The sequence below is a fragment of the Sceloporus undulatus genome, chromosome 5 (genome assembly GCF_019175285.1).
Source record: "Sceloporus undulatus isolate JIND9_A2432 ecotype Alabama chromosome 5, SceUnd_v1.1, whole genome shotgun sequence".
Taxonomy (NCBI): domain Eukaryota; kingdom Metazoa; phylum Chordata; class Lepidosauria; order Squamata; family Phrynosomatidae; genus Sceloporus; species Sceloporus undulatus.
Window position 1 is genome coordinate 134,569,393 of NC_056526.1, and position 21,059 is coordinate 134,590,451.

The 21,059-nt window shown below is 37.8% G+C and overlaps 1 protein-coding gene across 1 annotated transcript; it reads left to right on the forward strand.

Annotated features, from left to right (window-relative positions):
• The first annotated feature begins 1,180 nt into the window (after positions 1-1,180).
• On the forward strand, positions 1,181-20,220 carry FBXO8 (F-box protein 8). The gene is made up of 6 exons (XM_042470007.1): positions 1,181-1,402; positions 7,583-7,919; positions 14,370-14,496; positions 17,427-17,545; positions 18,395-18,591; positions 19,575-20,220. The coding sequence occupies exons 2-6, from the start codon at positions 7,591-7,593 to the stop codon at positions 19,760-19,762; spliced, it is 960 nt and encodes a 319-aa protein (XP_042325941.1). The 5' UTR covers positions 1,181-1,402; positions 7,583-7,590; the 3' UTR covers positions 19,763-20,220.
• The last annotated feature ends 839 nt before the right edge of the window (positions 20,221-21,059 follow it).

The following is a 21,059-nucleotide window of genomic DNA, read 5'->3' on the forward strand; positions in this document are numbered from 1 at the left end:
TATTTTATTTTATAATTTAATTTTAATTTTATTTAGAATCAGTAAGGAAAACATGTTTTTCATGCTATCTTTATAATTCTATTGGGAGCATGTTCTTTTTATTTGATTATTATTTGATTATACTTTTATTTAATAATATTATTAATGATAAAATAATAACTTAATAATAATTATTTTATTTAATAATTTAATTTTAATTTTATTTGATGATGATGATGATAATCAAATAATAATTTAATTATATTTAACAATTTAATTTTCATTTTATTCAATGATGGTGATGATAATAATAATAATAATCAAATAATTATTTTATTTGAGGGTTAGTGTCCTGTCCTCCTTTATTTTTACTCCAATTCTGGATATGAGCAGGGCATGGTAATGTGGTGCTTCCAGATCCAGGGAGTGGAAAGGCCACCTTTTCCAGCTTATGGCGACCCTTTCCTTGGCAAGATTTGTGCAGAGGAGCTTGGCCAGGGCCTTCTTGCCCTGAGGCTGAGAGAGTGTGACTTCTTGCCCACTGGGATGTGAAGTTTCCATATCAGCCAAGCCAGGATTCGAACTCTGCTCCCCATTAGGGAGCATTAGGGGCCCGCCCGGGGGCCGCCCTTTACCTACCAAAAGGACGGGGCTCTGAGTCAAGGCACCTCAAGCAACAGCTGCAACTGCCTCCGCGCGCCCTCCGCCGCGCCTGACAATCAAATCCCTCTCGCGGTGTCTGCCCTGTTCTCGCGAGATTTGCAGAGGGAGCGGGGGAGGTAGTTTCGCTCCTGGAGATCTCGCCCCCCTCTCAAGGCCTTACTATCTCTCGCGAGATTTGAGCCGACGAGACTCAGAGTTAGCCAGCTGTCTTGTTATGCTGGTTAAGAAGGGAGGCAGGGCCCCACAACAAACTCCAACTCCCAGAATTCCATAGCAATTGAGCCACAAAAAGAGTGCACTGCCAAAGTACAGTAAAACGAACCATCCTGTCCTTTCCCTCCCCATCCGCAGATTCGCCACCTTTTTACCCTTCGCTTTCCCCTCAAAAAAAGTGAAGAAGGAGGTTCCGCCACGTGGAAAGCAAGCGGCTCTTTCCCTTGTCCGCCATTTCAAAAAACAGTCTTTCGAGGCTGAGTGGAATCTGCGGCTGCCAAACCGCCACTACATTCCTTGAGGTGGAAAAGGGGGGGGTGGAGACGTCACTTCCGGTAACAACATCCACAGCCACGGCGGCGGCAGTGGAGGCTCCAAGGTGCAGCGAAGAGCCTCCGGAGCCGGTCCTGCTTTTGCGGAGGGACCTGGGAGCCCCCCGGGAAGGCAGCCTCCCTCCTCCCTCTCCTGCCTCCCCCGCCTGGTGAAGCTTGGGCTCCGACTGGCACGGCTCTCGTCGCGGCGGCGGTTGGGACGGGGTTTAGTCCAGGTAAGCGAGGGAGTTCGAATGACTGGGTGCCCAGTCACACTCTCTCAGCCTCAGGGAAGGCAAGGAAGGGCAAACCCCTCTGAAGAAACTTGCCACGGAAACCCCATGATAGGCTCACATTAGGGTCGCAGCAACAACAACGAAAACCCCCGGGGAGACTTTGGTCAAGGAAGCGCACTTTCTCAGCAGACAAAGCCCTTCTCAAGAAAGCTTACCAAGGAAAGGCCTCTGTATGACAGAGATGACTGGAAGGCACAGTTATGGCACCTGGGTCGCTACCCTCCGCCTCCTGGGACTTATCTGGTGCAGCTGAGGACAGCATTAAGTGGCTCTTCAGGACTCAGGTGCCTCCACTGCCTTAGGCTCCCTGGGCTTTGAGTCCTTCCAGCACTGCAGTTCTAATCCTGCAGTGGAGCCACTCTGCAACTGGCATTAAAAGGCGTGGCCACGGTGGGGTTCCCAAATGCTGGGCACCAGAGCTATTTGGGATTATTGGTTTGGATTTCAAAATGCATATATCTGCATATACATAGGTAATGAAATAGAGAGCCAGCGTGGCATAGTGCTTTGAGCATTGGACTATCACTCTGGAGATTGGGTTCAATGCCCCACTCAAGCCTAACAATCTGTTGGGTGACCTTGGCCAAGTTGCTGTCTCTCAGCCTCAAAGGATGGCCATGGAAAGGGCAAACACCCTCTCAAGAAACCTGCCAAGAAAACCCTATTATAGGTTTGCCTACGACTAAAATGGTGAAGGGTCTGGAAACCATGCCCTGTGAGGAACGACTTAGGGAGCTGGGGATGTTTAGCCTGGAGAAGAGAAGGTTAAGGGGTGATACGGGAGGGAGTGTAGTGGAGCCTCCCCCCTTGGAGGTCTTCAAACAGGGGCTGGATGGCCATCTGTCAATGGGGATGCTTTGATTGAGAATGGGGTTGCACTGGATGGTACTTGCGGTCTCTTCCAACTCTGTGATTCTATGATTCACTGTAAGTCAAAAAGGACACAACAACAACATAATGAAATAGCTTAGAGATGAGACCTAAGTCTAAACACAAAAACTATGTTTTATATATACCTTATATACAGAGCCTAAAGGTAATTGGATACAATATTACATAATGATTTTGTGCATGACACAAAGTTTGTATACTCTGAACCATCGGAAAGCAAAGGTGTCACTGTCTCAGAGACTCATGAAAAAAGCTTCAGTCTTTGGAATATTTCTGATAAGGGAGCCTTAGCTTGTAAAATAAACTTATGATGATCGCACCTCCCTCCCCATTTGATCATTATGCAAGTAACAAGGGAATGTGGGTCTGGCAATTTATAGCACAATGAACAGGTACAAGGAACAAAGCCAGGTAAATAGTCTGTAAATAAAAACAAAACTCTTGAGAGTTTTGTCATACCTTTTATGAAGACCTGTAAAGTGGTACATACATACCTTTAATTTCATTAAAATGGGTGTTTCTCATTACTGATTTTTGTTCTTTTACATGCAATGTCACATAGCAACATATAACTATAGCAAACTGCTTTTCCTAAAATTACAAATTGGACTATTGAGAACGTGAAGCAATTTCAGAAGGAAACCTTTCTATTTATTATAATAGTTTCTTTCACTCTGGTAATAAAGCTGTACTAATGCATTCTAACTAAGCCTCTGTTAATGTGATCTTGAATAGTCCTCAAGCATCTTTCAGACACTTGACCCATTTGATTCTTTCTTACAGTTCCCTTTTTTACCAGTTGTTTCATTGTATAGATGTTTCGTTTTTTGAAATCAAATAGGACTTTGTTGCAGTTCTTTGGAGCTTTCCAGCTCCCACATAAATTAAATTTAATAGTCTTGTGGTCACTGTTTCTAAACGATGGAACCATGTTTATATCATGTAATAGCTCTCAGTTAGTACCACGTAGCCATCTCCCCTTTGGTCAGTTCAATGACCAGCTGTTCATTGGCACAGTCATTTAACATATCTAGAAATGTTTACCTCTTTGCTTTGACAAGACCAGTCAATCTAAGAGTAGTTCAAGTCACTCATGATTACAACACTTATCTCCTTTGAATGTCTCCCTGATTTCATTCTCTCATGATCTACCTGTGCATTTTGCTTGGAAGGAGGGGGAAATAATAGCATGTCCCTAATACCTGTTGTTTCTGATCTTTGATATTGTCACTCGCAGTGATTCTGCAGAGGAGTCGGCCCCTGTTAAAGTTGGTTTCTATCTTTCTCAGCACAATGCTTCCCTTAATATAGAGAGAATAACATCTCCATTTCCCCTTACCTGTCCTTCCTCTACAGCTTTCTGGTAGGACTGGCAAATCTGACAGATAGTTTAGTTCCTGCACAGGTTGTGGAGGAAGCAGTTCTTGTGACATGGCAAGGGAACAGAATACAAGCCCTATGCAAAATATGGAGGCTTATGGAGAGGCAGGGGCTGAGGGTGTAGTAGCATATCACTTCAAAGGGAGGAGAATGAGGAAAGGTTGATGGACAGAGTTGTGGTGGTGGTTATGAAGTAGGATTGTACGCATGCTGCTGCTTTGTAGTTGAGCACCTAGAGTTTTCTCTACCCAGCCAGCACTTGATGCTCGAATAGCCCCCTTTATTCTTTTGTCCAAGTTACCCATACCTAGCCTCATACTTTCAGTCTCTATGTATGTGAGCAAACTTTTTACTTTTTCATCCTTCCTTTTGTGCTCTTTTCCTGCCCATTTCTCAGAAAGTATTTTTTCCTCATGCTGCAATTGGGAAAAAAGACAGCCCCTGCATCATTGTCATAACATTTATTTACATTATGCCTTTTCCTGGGATAGGGTTCAAGGCAGCTTACAAATGTTAGAAGAAAGACAGTAAAAATTCATATCATACAAAATTTAAAATATAATCAAACTATCTATTAGATTTAAACCAGTTAGAAACCTTATCGTTGAAAGGAAAATAGCAAATAGATAGTAGAGCACACTATACAAGATTCTTTTCCCCTGAGAAAGCAATCTTAAAAAATCTGCCTAAGGAGGGATAGCAGGAAAATCTAACCTCTCTAGCAAGGGAATTTCAGAGCCTGGGAGTGACCACCAAGAAGGTGCTCTCCTATGTTCCCAATAAATGCCTCTGTAAGAGTGATGGGCACCAAAATAAAAAAAGGGATGAGAAGGGAGAAGGAGAAGGCAAATTCAGACACCGGTTCAAGATGCAGGGTTCTTAAAATATCCAGATGGAATCAGGACAGTTCAGAGAGGTGAGGAGTAAAAGGTAGCTGGTCTGTTACAGAACTGCTTGAATGGCCTTGGCTCCCTTCACTCCCTCTTCTTTTGAATCTGGTAGAATGGCCACTGTTGTAGAACTGATGTTTCATCTGGAAATGTGAAGGTCAAGAACAACACAGGAACCGCTCCCATTTTCTCCACCTGCAAACAAAGAAAACCCATGTCCCCACCATTTCTGAGCCTTCATATCTCCAGTAGCATTGATATCAGACTTGTACATTTATCAATGCTAAGTAATGACAGCCAGCTTCAAATACCTGAAAGGCTGACAGATGGAAGATCTAGAAGTGAGTTGTAAGCTGCTTGAGGGGATAGGGCTCAAACCAACAGATTCAAACTATAAGAAAGAAGATTTGAACTAAACATTAAATTTCTATGGTAAGAATGGTTTAGCAGTGGAACTGATTATCTTGGAAGGCAGTAGAACTGCCTTTGTTGGTTGGTTTTGAGGAGCAATTGAATGGTTGTCTATCACAGATAGAACAGCAGCATAAAGACTGTATGTTGGAAATGACTGTTATATACAGTATTTTATATGTGAGAGTAGTGTGTCATTACTTCAAATGAGCTGAATTTACTAAAATTTTAGAACACATCTCAGTGAAATAAACAGAGGTATTTTGAATCTATATGTGTGTGAAATTTTGACTTCTGTTGGACTTCCCGTCATGTACAGGCAGGATTCCCTCAAACTGTGGGATAATGCATAGTTGCTTTAAGAGAAATAAGGACAATTCTTAAATTGGATTTGTTGATGTGTATATTGAAGGCGGAGAGCATTGTGGGAGTTTTAAAGGCTAAATCCTATAAAATGCATGTAATTGCTGTAAATCCTTACCTTAGGGCAGTGATTCTCACACTTTTGTCCTCCAGATGTTTTGGACTTCATTTCCCAGAATTCCTGACTGTTGGCCAAGCTGGCTGTGGCTTCTGGAGGACCAAATTCTGGGAATCACTGCCTTGGGCCTCAGCTCTCTCCACTCCTTCAATGAGGTTGTTTGCTGGTAGACCTCTTATTCAGGAGGTCTGGCCTCTTTGGGAGTAGGATGGGTCCTGTAATGTAGCTGATAAACAGTCTGACTCCATCTCTGCTGGACTATTGTTATACTTAATTTTTTTTTTCCCTGTTGATCACCTCTTATATGCCCAGATAAAGATTATTTCAGTGATTTAAAAATAAAAGATTTGACAAGTGCTCTTTTGTCTCTCCTGACATGCACACTTTTGAAACAGTGTTTTCCTTGTCTAGGTATGTGCATGTTGTGCATTAGAAGAGACCACAGAGTTGGAATTTGGGGACTGAACCCAGGAGGCCTGTTCTGCAAACACAAACCTCACAAAAATGAGTGGGTTTTATGATATGGAACTCTGAGCTTATATAGCTTCCCTTCTCGTTTATAGTAAATACAAGCTGTTATTAAAATACTTACTATAGGTGCCTAATTTACAAGGTGCCTGAACTAGACTTCAGGGAGGATGTCGTTTAATTGCCGTCTCCCACAGAAGTCAATTAATAAAACGACACACTTCAACACAGAGAGAAATTAAAATAAAAGTTGAGTTTGGAAGTCTTTGCTGAATGCTTATGGTGCAATTACAATAATGCTGCCTGCTTATCATATAACTGACAAACACCAGAAATATGTGTTCTGTCTCACTGTTTGTGTGTGTGAAAGAGACAGAGATAGAGTGTGTATATGTGTATATAAGGGGATACAAGATGCTCAACTATAAGGGACACGTGAACTATAAGGAGACTCTTAGCTTTCTCCAGATTATTAAAAGACCGGGGGGTGGGTGGGTGGGTGGGTTTAATAACAGAAGAAACCATCAACATTATTTTTTTTTTAAAAAAAGTCTTTTCATTCTCCATATTGTCAGATATAAAACATTCCCATAAAAGGAATGCATTTATTTATATACTGGAAACTCACTATTACTGATAGCCCATCTCATAATGAATTTGTAGGAGAAAAATGCTTTTGTGAAGGGTCACACAGAGGTGTTTGTGGTGTCCGCCTTCAACTATATTAAATGCTATTCCCCAGATGCTTTCCAAAATGCAAGTTTGAGTGTTTTCCAGAACATTTGTAGGATATTTTGTGGTTTGTTTGCATTGGTAAATTATGGCTTACAGATGTGTGAAATGTTAAGGAACCAGAATCATTTTTAACTCTGTTCCCTATCCAGAGACATAGGAAATTTTATTTTAGATTCCTTAATAATCTAATTTCTGCAGTCTTTGATGTTTTGAATTCTTCCAGCCTTATTGTCCATCTTTACCAGCAGCAGTTTTGTTACTGATCAGATTGCTTGGGAAAATAATTCCCAGCCACTGAGTTAGTTATAGACCTGACCCAACTCCGTTCTGTAAGTGAGCCAGTTAACAGATTAGCCATCATGCTAGACATTTCAGATTCACATCAAACGTCGTTTTGAGAATAGGAAGCTCTCTGACTAGTATCAGCAAATGAACTGTAAATTCACCTGCTGATATTTATGGAGTTCACTATTCAGGTAAGGATGAGTAATATTTGATTTTTAAAAAATGAAGTTTATGCAGATGATATAAACTTTATTTTTTCCTTTTAAAAAAAGAAAAATATATACTTGTGAAACCATTCTGGTGAATAGCCTCATAGGCTTCAATATGGATTTTCTGTAACATAAGCTTTGATTATTGATATTTGCAACATTAGCTTGGTAATTTAGTCCAAACCTTTAAACATTAAACCTGCCTCACACTTTTCTTTAGTTTGGTAATACCTTGCATGAAAATCAGTTCATTCTATAGACACTTGTGCCTTTATTTTCTTGCTCTTGTATCACTGTGGTACAAATGTGTTTTTACTGAACTAATTTGAGTATGCATTTTGTTTCTTTCCTTTCCATTTACATCCTACAGACTTGCAGATGGGTCAAGGGCTGTGGAGAGTAGCCAGGAACCAGCAGCTGCAACACCAGGGATATGCAGGGCAAAGCTATCTTTCCAGAGAGCATGGTAGAAGGATAGCTGCAAATAATGTTTCAAACGCAAATCATCGGAAACATGCCCAAGGAGGCATTGACATTTACCATCTGTTGAAAACTCGGAAATCAAAAGAACAGGAAGGGTTCATCAACCTGGAAATGTTGCCTCCTGAACTTAGCTTTACTATTTTGTCATACCTGAATGCAACAGACCTCTGCCTGGCTTCATGTGTCTGGCAGGATCTCGCTAATGATGAGCTACTGTGGCAAGGGTAAGTTAATGAGAGGTCATGAGTACAGGTTACAACAGCAATTAAATCCACAATTTCTTTTCCATAACATTTGCTTCTTTAAACAAAACATCAGAAGTGAAAAATTACTGTTTAATTGTACTTAAATAATAATTAATTAGAAAGCTTCACCATACACTTGATACAGAGGGCAAGAATGATGGAAATTGAGAAGCAACTATATTCTGATGCTGCTGAATCAAAAGAGTGTACATACAGAGACATTTCAAGAGTGTCACCTGCATGTTTGGTCAAGACCTGAAGCATAGCATTCTGATCAGTAGCTTTTTAGGACCATCTGGAGGACTGATCTTGAGCATAGCAGTCACAAACATCATTCAGTAGATTTGTGAAGCAGAATCACCAGCTCTGGTCTCCTTAAGGACTGTGGAACTATGCTAGTGCAAATGTTCAGCAGATTAGCATTTTGGCCTATAAAATAATGATTACAATTGGAAAATGACCATTTAGAATAGAAAATGGCATGTATCAGAAAGAGAAAAACATTTGGATTTATCCTCATTACTCAAAGAGCTGGATGCCTATATGGGATTTGACTTAAGGTTCACAAGTGGAAGAAATGATATTTGCATGAACACCTTCCAAACATGTGGACATGCATTATTAGTAAATTTTCTTAGGGTACACTAAGGACGAGAAAAGAGTAGAAGATGCAGGGAAGGATTTCAGCCTCAAAATTGGAGTTGTTTCTATCTTCACAGGATAGATTGCATTTAATGTGATAGCACAATGGGCTTAACAACAAAGTTTCATTAAAACTTTTTTTATTGTGTTTGTTTCCAAGGTGACAGAAATGCTTCTTTCACTAATCAAAAGAATAAATAAATTGTTTTGTTGTTTTTATTTTCTATATAAGAACAATTCAATAAATGATTACTGGCTTCAAATACAAATAGTACTGGCTATAATGATATTACTACATTTCAGAGAAGTGCAAGGGAGTTACTTTATAAGCTGTAGTGCAAGTGTAGTTTTCTTGAATATTCTCATGCCTCTTGCCAGAATGGATTTTATTGTATTCAAAATGTGATACAATATAATACCTATAGTATTCAGTTTTAGTTGCATAACACTGTGTAACATTTCTGTAAGTTTACACCTTAAGTAAAATGGGTTGGATCCAGATGTGCGTTCATCACAGAAGTAGCACAGTCTCACAAAATGCCCATGTGGCATTGCAGGATTTAGTTGCATTATCTAACAGTCCAGCGTTTATGGAACCTGGTACACTATATCAGGATCTGTGCTTTCATAGAATGACACTTCACAGTGGAAAAATAAATCAGTGTATATGTTCACTGTGCTTTTTACTGCTGTGGCATGGAATCTGAATCCAATCCAAAGTATTCTAACATAATTTTAAATTTCTTTTACTATAAAAAATAATTTTAAATGTATGCTTTCTCTTTTTAAAAAAAGGTAATTAACACATTGCAAAGAAAACACTTTACTATATATTATGAATTGTTACACCTGTAGGACAGAATCTGGTAAATGATTTATCAACAACTTGGTCTGTTCCAGACTATTACCACAACTTTTTAAAACTTTGATAGGATTAGTGCCATGTTCTCAGTGACTATCTTCACCAGACATAATAGAACTTTGTCACAGATGCTTTAAAAACATAATCCAGAGTGTGCTTCTAGCATTACAATCATATCTATGTAGAACTAATAATCCATGTGCTTTATTAAGACTTGCTGCCAGGAAAGTATTATAGGACTGCAGTGCAAAGCACCAAACTTCAGATTCTGAACTCTTTCCTGATGATGCAGTTGGCCCTCCATACCCACAGATTTTTTTTATCTTAAGAATTCAGCCATCCACAGCTTGAAAATATTAAAATTTGTATATAAAATCCAAAAGCAAACCTTGATTTTGCCATTTTATATAAATGGCACCATTTTCTTATGCCATTGTATTTAATGGAACTTGAACATCCATGGATTCTGGTATCCACAGCTGGTCCTTGAACCAAATCCCAGTGCATACTAAGGATCCACTGTATATACAATTGAGATGAAGAGTAGAGAGTGCTAGGTTGTGAATCTCACCCTGCATCAGACATACAACTTGCATAAAACCACATACTGGATTATATTCTTCTTTGTGGGGTGGTTTACTGCCTGGAAATAAAACTTAAAACACTCTCCTAATGCCTCATAGGCTTATTATTTTGAAATTTAAGGTTATAGTTGACTGAGATTTATATGCATTTCCCAGTTAGCCCCTGAAATAGTAATAAGATTGTTAGAATGAAACTGTTTTAAAATATTGCATAGCACTTAGGAATATATGTGTTTGAAAGCTCTTTTGCTTCCAGTGCTCTATAAATTAAAATGATTCTGGATAGTAATCAGAAGAACCTTGATTGTAACTAATCCATAGCAGCCTTGTTCCCTTTAATAAATGAACACAGAGAGAAAAGAGTGTGACCTTCTTAATTGATTTTGCTGTTGCTTTTCCTGTCCTAGTGGACCAGCTCTGTGGGTTGGAGGTGGGAAGCAAAGTGATATAGTGATTCCATTCCTAGATGCAGGATTGGTTCTTGGAGGTAGCAGGATGATGAGGATGCATGGTATTTGCTCTGTGAAATTCTGTAGATCTTCATCTTGTCTCCTATGCTTTTAAACATCTGTGGGTTGTTTTTTTAAAAAAAAACTTTTAAAAATACAGATATCAACATAGTCAAACTTCAATCTCAGTGACATAAAACAAATAATTTTTACATGTAAGACAATACACACATACATATACATTTAACATATAACAAACAGCTGTCTTGTATGGTTTCTTTAAATCATATTAATCACTTTTTGGTTTCCTGTACTATACTTATTCATAAGAGACAGACTAAAAAATTCCTAAAGATTCTTTGCATAAGGTTAAGATTCATAAAAAGAAGCAAAACTAATACAATCAATTTCAAAAGATCCAAGTTATATTCATGCAGTTTGCATTCAAGCTTTATGTATCTATAGTGATAGTATTATCAATTGAGTAGGGACAGGTAATAAAAAGGCCAAACTAGAGTGAGAAAAAAATACCTAATTGTGACAGTAAGTCTGAATAATGTACTGTATAAGTATAACAGTTCCTTTCCTGTTACCGGTAGTTATATCTATAGTTCTGTATGAAGTGCCATTCTTCTTCTATCTCCTTAGGCATTCTTTCTTTCATTAGCACTGTCAAGATGTCCAGCTGCATGGCTTCATTGAGATTATTTAACCATTCTTTTTTTGTTGGGAGGAGATCACTCTTTCCAGTATTTGGTGTATAAGATCCTTGCTGTTGTGATCATATACAGAATGATACGTCTGCTCGTTTTGCTTTCCCCTGCATCTTTGCATAGGTTTTCTGGGATCATATTTAGGAGATAGAGAAGCGAGTCAAACGGTAAATTACTCTGAGTGATTTCAATTATTGTTGTGTGGATTGTTTTCCAGGAAAGTGTTGCTCTATTACAATTCCACCACATATGAAGAAACGTACCGTTAGCTTTATGGCATTTCCAGCAATCTGAATTCATAGTTTTGTAAATATGTGTTAACTTGTGAGGAGTGAGTGATGTACCAGTGATGAAACATTTTTTAAAAGTTTTCTCGGTAGTTTTGCCATAATGTGAAGTTGTTCAGTTCTTTTAATGTCTTCTCCTACTTAGTCAGTTCTATTGGTTTTTCAATTTCTTGGGCCCATACAATCATATTATGTTTTAGTTCCTCCTGTTCTAGATCTCTCTCTTTAAGTACTTTATAGTATTTTGAAATGTGACCTTTCTCCTTATCAAATAAAATTCTACCTATGAGTGTTGTTTCTTTATTCAGTCCTGATTCCTTTTTGTCTTTTTTCAACTTTTCTGTCAGTTGTACATAACTAAACCAGTCGCTGATCTTCCCTTCTTCGTTCAGTTGTTCAAATGATTTAGGGGGGAATCATCTTTTTCTTTATTGTTTATTAGATCTTTGTAAGTTATCCATGGTACATTTTTATCTTTTCTGGTTCTGCCAAATAGAGCCTCTTGTGGAGAGGCCCATACTGGTAGCTTTGTGTAAATTTTTTCTTTAGTCCTTAACCATGATTTTAGTATGGCTTTTCTAATTACGTGGAGGGAGAAGTCTGCGTTACCTTTTAACTTGTCATACCAGAGAAATGTGTGAAATCCAGACATGAGTTTACTACTCTCTAGACACAGTAATCTTTCATTCTGTAGCTTTGCCCAATCCTCTATCCATAATAGGCAGGCAGCATCAAAATACAGCTTAAAGTTAGGCAATGCCAGTCCCCCTCTTTTCATTTCATCTGTTAAGATTTTCCATTTTATTCTAGATTTTTTTCCTTCCCAGAGGAACTTAGTTAACTCACGCTGCCAGAGTTCAAAGTATTTTACATTGTCTACAATTGGCAAGTTTTGGAATTAAAAAAAATGAACTTTGATAGTATGTTCATTTTGATTGTTGCAACTTTCCATGAAAGGGAGAAATGTAATTTGGACCGTTTCTCTAGGTTTTTCTTGATTTCGATCCAAGTTTTACCATAGTTATTCTCAAACAAATCCATGTTTCTGCTGGTCAGCCATATTCCGAGATATCATGATTTCTTCTCTATTTTGAATCCAGATAGAGAACTGAGTTCTTTTTCTTCTTCTGCTGACATGTTCTTAGAGAGTATTGCTGTTTTACTCCAATTAATTTTGAAGCCTGAGACTTCTTCATATTCCTGTATGATCCTCATTAGGTGGTGTATGCTTCTATTTGGGTAGTCTAAATAAAACATTTTGTTGCCCACATAAGCTTTTAATTTGAAATTATGCTCCTTGATCTGTATTCCTCTAATGAGTTTTTCTTGTCTTATCTGGATATTGAGAATTTCTAGTGTCAATACGAATAGGAGAGGAGATAGCGGGCACCCCTGGCGTGTTCCTCTTTCCATCTTGAACGTCTTCATTTAAACATCTGTATCAAGCTGCTGAGGGAGATTATTACAGTACCTTGTGTGAAATGTAGTAAGCTGACTATATCCTGCTCTATTTTTCTGGCTTCTGAGACAATTGAGACTGTAGAGGTGCTAGAAGTAAGTGTTGTTTGGATACAGTTGGCCCTCTGTATCTATGGATTCTTTATCCATGGATTTAAGCATCAGTGGCTGGAAATATTAAACACACACACGCACAAATTCCAAAAGACAAACCGTGATTTTGCCATTTTATATGAAAGACACCATCTTACTATCCATTGTATTTAATCGGACTTGAACATCCACAGATTTTGGCATCCAAGAGAAGTCCAAACCCCAGTGGATATCAAGAGCCCACTGGGCTGGGTTGAATTAATAAACTTAACTTAAATTGAACCTTGAGAAGGCAGAGGCAATGCCAGCAGTTGGCTAATGTGGAAAATGTTTCCTTTGTTTAGTCATTTTTTCAAAAGAACAAGTATACGTATCAAGAATACCCCTACATCCAGGTTGGTGATTAGGATTACTAGATGGCAGAGTGCCTTTTGCCAGTTTTGTTTCTTCACTCATGGCAGGCATTTCAGCACAGATATTTGACAGTCTGGTACTTCCCAGTTGGAACGCTGCAGTACATTGTGCCTGGGCTACCACTGAAGATGACTCAGAAGCTTCAATTGATGTATAATTTGATTGTCAGAATTTTGACTGGTGTAACAATGTTTGTACATCAACTCTGACAAAACATCTTTGATTATCTGTTCACTTCCTGATCTAATTTCAAGGTTCTGGTACTTACCTTTAATACATAAATGGCTTCATAGCCAAATACCTGGAGGAGTTTCTCTTCCCTACCAACTTCCATATTCTTCAAAATTTTCAGCTGATGCTTTTCTCCAGATGCTTTTATCACTAATATTTTATTTAACAACTGAAAATCTATGGAGTCATAATTTTAAAATATTTTTCCTGTGGTTCTATTGCTTTTTTATATAATTGGTAGTATGTGACCTCAAAACCTCATAGGATGAAGGATGACATACAAAGATTTTCAGTAAATAATCACAAAAGACCGTTTTCTCATTTCTTTTCAGATTCAAGGTATTTTAAGTTACCTTACTGAAAGCAAAATTTAAAATTTTGTGAACAGATTCTTCTCCCTCTTCTCCCCAGTACAGCCCCATCCATAAGAGGGTTAGTTAAATATAATCCTTTTGTTTTTCAGGCAAAATGAGCCCTCAAAAAACATTCTTCAGATTACTCAGGTTTAGTTAGAGAAGCTTCCCTAAAGTCCGAGGAATAAATGTTTGAGCCATGTGCTATGCAATACATTTAAAATAATGTAATTTCAGAGAGTGCTTGAAATCCTGACATCTTGCAACTTAACAAGAGACTTGAAAATTAAAGCATGGAAATATATTTTTATGCTGAACATACTTCTTCCATTTTTTTTGGTAGATTGTGCAAATCCACTTGGGGTCACTGTTCCATATACAATAAGAATCCACCCCTTGGGTTTTCTTTTAGAAAACTGTATATGCAGTTGGATGAAGGCAGTCTTACCTTTAATGCCAATCCTGAAGAGGTAAGTACAATGCTACTGACATGATTTATATTATTTATTTATTTGATTTCTATCCCGCCTTTCTCCCCAAAAGAAATCCAAAGCAGCTGACAAAATTCTAGAAACATATTACAATAAAGCAACTAAAAATATTACCTAAAACCAAACAAAAATTACAGACATTAAAACCACACTAAAACCATGGTACCCACCCTATATAACAGACACCCAAGCCACCCCACAATTATACATCAAAAGCCTGCCTGAATAATGTCATTTTTGCTTGCTGATGAAAGGCAAACAGGGAGGGGGCCAGTTTTGCTTCTCATGGAAGGGCATTCCAGAGGGTAGGAGCAGCCATCAAGAAGGCTCTCTTGTGTCCTCACCAGGCGAGCCTGTTATGGTGGTGGGACCGAGAGAAAGCCTTCCTTGGAAGATCTGAGGGCTCTGGCAGGTTCGTATGGGGAGATACAGTCTCTCAAACAATCTGGACCTACGCCGTGTAGGGCTTTATAGGTCATGATCAGCACTTTGAAATGTGCCTGGAACGAAGCTGTTTTAACAAGGAAGTTACACACTCCCTGTAACTGGCCCCGGTCAGCATTCTGGCTTCGGCATTTTGCACATGCTGAAGTTTCCAAACAATTTCCAAAGGCGGCAACTTGGAGTGCATTACAGTAGTTCAAACGGGATATAATCAAGGCATGCATCACTGTAGCCAGATCTGGTGTTTCAAGGAATGGGCACAGCTGGTGCACAAGTTTTAACTGTGCAAATGCACTCCTGGCCACTGCTAAATCCTGGGCATCCAGGCTCAGAGTTGAGTCCAGGAGTGCACCCAAGTTGTGAGCCTGAGATTTCATCGGGAGTGTGACTGCATCTAACACAGGCAATATCCCTATTCCCTGATCTGCCTTCCAACTGGATTAAGTTTCAATTTGTTTGCCCTCATCCAGTCCATTACTGACCACAGACACTGGTTCACTACAGAGACAGCCGTCTCGGAATCAGATGGGAAGGAGAGAGTTGCCATAGTTTGGAAGTTCTTGTTATTTTCTCAAATGCTATTCACATCCCTAGTTTTTGTAGTGATGCTGATGTGATGGGCAAACTGGAGAATAACAATTGTCTGAAGAACAAAAGTGGCAGGCTTAAGCATACTTCATGTTGAAATCCATTACTTTTTTCTAATGCATTACCTACTTGCTTTTAGAAATGGAATTTTGGAGAGAGTAGTTTATTATTCATTTTAGTTTTTAACTAGGTTTTTGAATAAATTATTCTGTTTGGTAGCAAAATACAGAAACTAAAACAGTCCATTATGGCAAAACTGCATTAAATATGACCCTTACGATTATTTTACCGTAACACAGGGAGATGTTATACCCAGCAGCTTTGTAACATAGAAACAAACACTAAATCTCCAACAGATGCTTACTAAAATACTTGTTGCGCACAAGTCTTTCATGCTTCTTTAAATCTTTCTAATTTTCTAATTACCTATTTGTTTTTTATGTCTTGTAAAACTGTTTTAAGGATTGTTTAACCTAAAAGATAACATTTATGTCAAAGACCAATGGCAAGTTTGCCTCATTCCAGATTGGCATTTATGTTTTCATAGATGTCACTGAGACTTGATGGACTTAAGCTACTATGTTTTATATATACTAGAATGTGTGGTAAAAATGAAACAGGGCAGCTAGTTTTGAAAGATTTGCAGTGTTTAAACCACATCTTTGAAATTTGAGTAAGTGCAGACTGAGTAGTTGTAGGTTGCTACTGCAATGACAATAAAAAGAAAGGGTAGCGTCAAGAGGATTGAAAGCTAAAAGGGGACACAAAAGCTCACAATGATGCTTGAGGAGTTTTATTTTACAATGTAATCTACATCATATATTACTTCAAAATATATTACACCTACTGCACTGAAATGTTAAGAATATAAATCAAAATTACAAGAAAAGTGCAAGTCTTCATATTAGAGCTCATAGGAGAGAGAATAGACCGTGCTGGGTAGAAATAATAATAAGGCTATCTAATTCAAAGTTCACACAATGGCATACTGTCACCTAGTTAAAATGGAGTCCTCTACTTTGAAAAAGAAATAGAAACATTAACCTGTGACTGACATATGAATACCTTACAACACGAAATAAAAGTGTTTCAGGATTTCTGGACAATCCTGACCAATTGTGAAGGGCTTGTCAAATGCCATGCTTTAACACTATCAGCAATTTTGTTCTTGTCAGCATCAAACAAGCATGATTATCTGTCTCCTGTATATTATGGGGTACAATGGAATGTACCCGGGTGCTGGGACTAGATGATCCTATAGTAAAACCAGCTCATAGGCCAAGGGTTGAGATGTAACATTCAGATGTTACACTTCTTTGACTTCTTTTCAGTTGGGAATATATTTCTATCATATCCCTTAAAGCACTACTGCAAGGTTCACAGTAACTTGGGGGAGGGAGGAGAACAGTTAGATATTAAGTCCAAAGCCATCCATTTATTTGAATACAGTGCCATACGCAACAGAACATAAAAATTTGATACTTTAAAATAAAATAAGTCTGATTAATGCATTTTGGGTAACATTTCTACATGAAACCAAGTTAGGAAATTAAATATGGTTCCACAGAAATCTTAAAATTATAGTTTTGTGGGGCAGGAAAAAAATAAGATACTGTGGAGGTTATTGTAGATGGAAACTATTTATTTATTTATTTATTTATTTATTTATTTATTTATTTTGGCTACTTGAGTGCATGTAAAAATCATGCATAACTATGTTAACGCATATTTTGCTTGCATATCGGCTACACTGAGCATATTAAAATGTAGTTTTGAAGATAGAATTTCTTCATATTTAGACTTGTTTCATACTAAATACTCCAGTTGAACATTTAAAAAGCTAACCATACCTTTTATAAAACTTTTTTTTCTCCCAGGGAGTGAACTATTTTATGTCCAAGGGAATACTGGATGATTCCCCAAAGGAAATAGCTAAGTTTATCTTCTGTACAAGAACACTAAATTGGAAGAAACTGAGAATCTATCTTGATGAAAGGTAACATGATTATGAAATGGAAAACACTACTCCCTTTTATTTAATGAAGTTGTATTTCTTATTAACACTGAAATAGTGATCATTAGTCATGCAGAGTGGGAGAAGCAGCAATAATGGCAATGCTGAGGGGTATTTATTTACACTCTTTTTTCTGGATACAGTCAATAAAATTGGCTCAGTAGAACAAAAATGTTTTCATAGCAACCATCTTGCAATGACAGTAGTTGGCCCTCCACATTTGCGGTTTTGACTTTTGATTTAACTTCCTGAAGTTCCATTCATTCAGGAAAATGATATAAAAATCACATGGGAATAAAAAGAATCTGTAACTCATTTTTAACTTTAGTACAGTTTGGACTTTGGACACTGTCATTTAGAATAGGGGTTGTTACTGTGCTTTAAATGTTATCTGTTGGCCCTTACTGAAAAGGTATTCTTGATCAGAACACCCTTCAACATACCCATTACCTCTGAGATTATCTCTAAAGTTAGAAGCCAAATGGACAGGGAGAATGTCTGTACAATCCCAGTCCAGTCTCTAGTGCTATGTGCATTATGTTGTAGATTAAACTGTACACTGTGGCCAGAATCCAGCATGTCATTCAGCCAATCCAAATGAGAAGGAGAGAGGTCCCTTTTTAAAGGGAAGGGGGTTGCAGAAGTTCTGTGGCTGCAGTCCTGTACACACTTACCTGTTATTGGCATTGAACTAAAGTCGGCCTATGTTTGAGTATACACGTATAAGATTGTGCCTGATATGCTTCTGAAATGTATGCTTTGCCTCAGTCTTTTGAAAAGCCAACCATTTGTCTTAAAATGCCTTTCTTTTTCCTTTTTTTTCTAAATTAGGCGAGATGTGTTAGATGACCTTGTGACACTACATAACTTTAGAAATCAATTCTTGCCAAATGCACTAAGAGAGTTTTTCAAACATATTCATGCCCCTGAGGAGCGTGGTGAATATCTTGAGACTCTTATTACCAAGTTCTCACACAGATTTTGTGCTTGCAACCCTGATTTGATGAGAGATCTTGGCCTTAGCCCAGGTAAGATGGGAAGATGGATGGCTTGGAGTGCCTGGTTGCATTGTAAATTAACACTTGATCAAACATTTTCAAATATGCCAAATTCACTTTTAGATCATTTAAGAATGATCTATCTGCATATAAATATGTCTAACTTATTAATGAAACAAAAGAATGCTTATATCCACTAAATGGATTTAAGTTCAGTGTTTAAGACTGTAGGCAAGTGGTGAGAATTCAGTGTCAAGATGTTGTTGGACTACAAGGACCAGCAGCCACAGGCAACTCAATCAAGATGGTGTTAGGAATTCTGAGAGTTGTAGTCCAACATCTGGAGGGCTGCTTGATCCACCATTGCTGTGACCCAATAAAACTAAGGTTCTTTTACCTTCCCACTGATTTTGTGTGAGTTAAATCTTGGTAGCTCTGCAGTGAATAGCAGCCGGAGCAAATTAGTAATTTCCATTAAGTGTACTGTATTTTCACATATACACTCATATTCTTTTTTCTGCTGCCATTGCCTGTCCTTAAACTCTAAAATGGCAATGCAGATATTATACCACCTCCATCAGATGTTTTTTATTTGTTTTTAGCAATAAGGGAGGAGATTTGTTTTGTTTTAGTAGGGTTTTGGGAGGGGCATTTCAGTTATAGGAAACTTTCTAGGTATTTAGCTATCTTTGAGGCACCAAAATATTTTGATACCTTACTATCTTAAGTATTTTCAGCTATGAGGTTGGTTTGTATGTACTGTTTTATTTTAGTATTGTTGTTGTAAACTGTATATAAATACAGTATTAAATCAGTATATAAAAAGCAGTATATAAATATTTTGAGTACACTACATAGACTTCAAAAGCATTCAGCTCATCTAGGGATTTTTAAATACTCTACAGTACATCAGTATAAACTGGCAGTATTTTGATGGTTTGTTCCGCTTTCTTCAGTCGTCATCTCCTTTGCTAATGCCATTCTCCCCTCCATTTCCCCCTGTTTTTCTTTAGATGCTGTCTATGTCCTATGCTACTCTTTGATCCTGCTTTCCATTGACCTTACTAGCCCTCATGTGAAGAATAAAATGTCAAAGAGAGAATTTATCAGAAACACACGTCGTGCTGCTCAGAACATTAGTGAAGATTTTGTTGGACACCTTTATGACAATATCTACCTTATAGGCCATGTGGCTGCCTAAAAAGCACAGTCTGCTTGGACTTACAGTTTATTGCTTAAAAGAAATCAGTTACCCACGGAGTTACCTTTTTTTGTAGATATGGGGGTTATATTAGTGCTGGTCATTCTAACCTCTTTCTGCAATCAAAATGTACTGTACACAGATAACTTTTTTAGAAACTTACCATGGGGACAGAAATTTTTTGCAGATTTTTTAAAAAAAATATTTGCTTACAGTTTGCACAACACATTGCCATTAGTCTGACACATTACTATGTCTGAATGTTAAAGTGACATTATGATTTTCAACTGACAAGATGGTGGACTTGTGCAGTAGATTCGCTTGAAAACTTTAACCAGTTCTTTCATTTTTTAAAAAAAATACTGCGTAATATGTACATATTTAACTAAAGAGATTTATAACTATAATTATTTTATTGTAAGATATTTTAACTAAAGTTTTCCCCTGTTTCTCTCTAATAGACTTGCGTCTCTTGAATTTGTATAAAGTTTATTTCAAGGCACAAATAATTATGAGCTATCACTTGCAGTCAACAGTGCCCCACCACAAATTAGCATCTAATTGCTTTTAGTAGTCAATTGCAGTGCTTAGAAACATGAAATATTTTTCTTTGAACCATCCTTCAGCATAGTTGGACAGCATCATTATTGCTGCCTAGAAATGAAAATGCACTGTAACATTTTTGGATACAACACTGAATTTTGGCTGGTGGATCAGAATTGGGAGAGATGTGATGTCCCCTTGCCATAATTGACTCTCATGAATTTCCGAGAAGGCTGGAAAACTTTTGCAAGGTTCTGCACTTGAATTACTGTAATCTCATTCATTTAATTGGGTCTTGGTCTAGGGTAAGAATAATTATTGGTAGGTTATAATTGGTGAGTTATATCTGATGAGTTATACCACAAGACACTGCTGATTCCACAAGCATTCCCCCTGGTCCATTTCTATCTGCCCACATACCATCCACTTGGAAGGATCCCCATAGAGGCAGAAAAAAGAATGAGTGCCATGTCAGTCACATTTCTCAGATCTATCTCAATATTAAGTCTCCCCCTTTGGATTCCTTAAATGTTCATTGTGATTGCCTTTTTCAGTATTACTGTATATTCTTGACTATAAGTCGACCTCATGTATAAGTCAAGGGCAGGTTTTTGGGCTAAAATTATGGATTTTATGGACTTGTGCAGCAGTACATTCCCATTGCTCTGGAGCAAATTTTGAAAGCATACAAGAAACTGTAGGTGAAAAGGATTGTCTTCTACCTTTTTTTGTTTACAAATCTATTCAGTCATCT